This window comes from Priapulus caudatus, unplaced genomic scaffold (genome assembly GCF_000485595.1).
Source record: "Priapulus caudatus unplaced genomic scaffold, Priapulus_caudatus-5.0.1 Scaffold322, whole genome shotgun sequence".
In the NCBI taxonomy this organism is placed as follows: Eukaryota; Metazoa; Priapulida; class Priapulimorpha; order Priapulimorphida; family Priapulidae; genus Priapulus; species Priapulus caudatus.
The window spans coordinates 109,767-110,990 of record NW_014577383.1 but is presented as its reverse complement, the minus strand read 5'-3'; the positions used below and the strand labels follow the sequence as shown (position 1 = coordinate 110,990).

Sequence of the window (1,224 nt, the reverse complement as noted above, 5' to 3'; positions counted from 1 at the left end):
AATCAAATAATTATATAACAGAAACTCTGTGACTCCCATCCACTGTTCAGTCTCCTCACCTACACAACAACACACAGTCAATGATGATGAAGAAATATTACCGTATAAATTACTAATCAAATAATTATATAACAGAAACTCTGTGACTCCCATCCACTACTCAGTCTCCTCACCTATGCTACAACCATGGAGATCTGCAGTAATACTACCACATTAATTACTAATCAAATAATACGCACACGTAATAATACTACGCAACTCTGCACAGTCAATGATTGGTAATACTACCATATAATTATACATAATAATAATATAACAGAAACTCTGTCACACTCATCCACTGTTCAGGTCTCCTCACCTACACAACAACACACAGTCAGAGATCAGTAGAAAGACCGGTCACGTGTCAGTGATCAGTAATACTACTTTATAAGTTATTAATCAAATACATGTAGTTATATAATCACATCATTATATCATCTTATTGTCATGTTTACTATGAATTATTATGGTATATTTTCATTACAAGCTGAGAATAAGAGATAGATAGATAGATAGATAGAAAGACAGATAGATACATAGATAGAAAGATATACATACACACACATGCACGCACGCACGCACGCACACGCACAAATATATATAACATACAGTACATCAGTAACGCATCAGTAATTAACGTGTGAGAGACCCACCGAGGATGGTACCGAACGTGATCGCCGGTGAGAGGCAGGCGAAGAAGATGAAGATGGTCGTGGCGATACACTGCGCGTTAATTGCATCCACCACGTCGCTCTTGTACTGCGGGTAACGATGCCGCATGTCGTTTATCATGCCGCCGAACAGGCGACCGGTCCGACTCAGCGGGTCGACGGGCTCCTGCTGCTTGTCTGTGTGTCGCGATAACGAGGAAATCGATTAATTAACGATGAATGGGGAAGAACGAGGAAAACGATTGGCGTCGGGATGAAAAGATCGAGAAGACGGGGATGTGATGGGGAAGAGATGGTGAGGGAGAGGAAGAGAGAGAGAGTCACAGAGGGAGAGAGAGCGAGAGACAGGTAGAAAAAGAAATAGAGACAGAGAATAGATAGAGAGAGAGAGACGTACAGAAGAAGAGAACGAGAGAGTGACAGTGATAGATAGATAGATCGAGAGAGAGAGAGAGAGAGAGAGAGAGAGAGAGAGAGAGAGAGAGGGGGAAGCAATGAAGATGCTGAAGGT

General features: G+C 41.7%; 1 protein-coding gene across 1 annotated transcript in view; it reads right to left on the bottom strand.

The window, feature by feature from the left end:
* The window catches only part of LOC106809005 (anion exchange protein 3-like), a 10,841-nt gene that overhangs the window by 5,708 nt on the left and 3,909 nt on the right, over window positions 1-1,224 (bottom strand). Inside the window, exons 8-9 of the mRNA XM_014811944.1 lie at window positions 696-890; window positions 20-59 (exon numbers count right to left, since the gene is read on the bottom strand). Coding sequence (XP_014667430.1) covers window positions 20-59; window positions 696-890 — 235 coding nt within the window. The remainder of the gene's footprint in view (window positions 1-19; window positions 60-695; window positions 891-1,224) is intronic.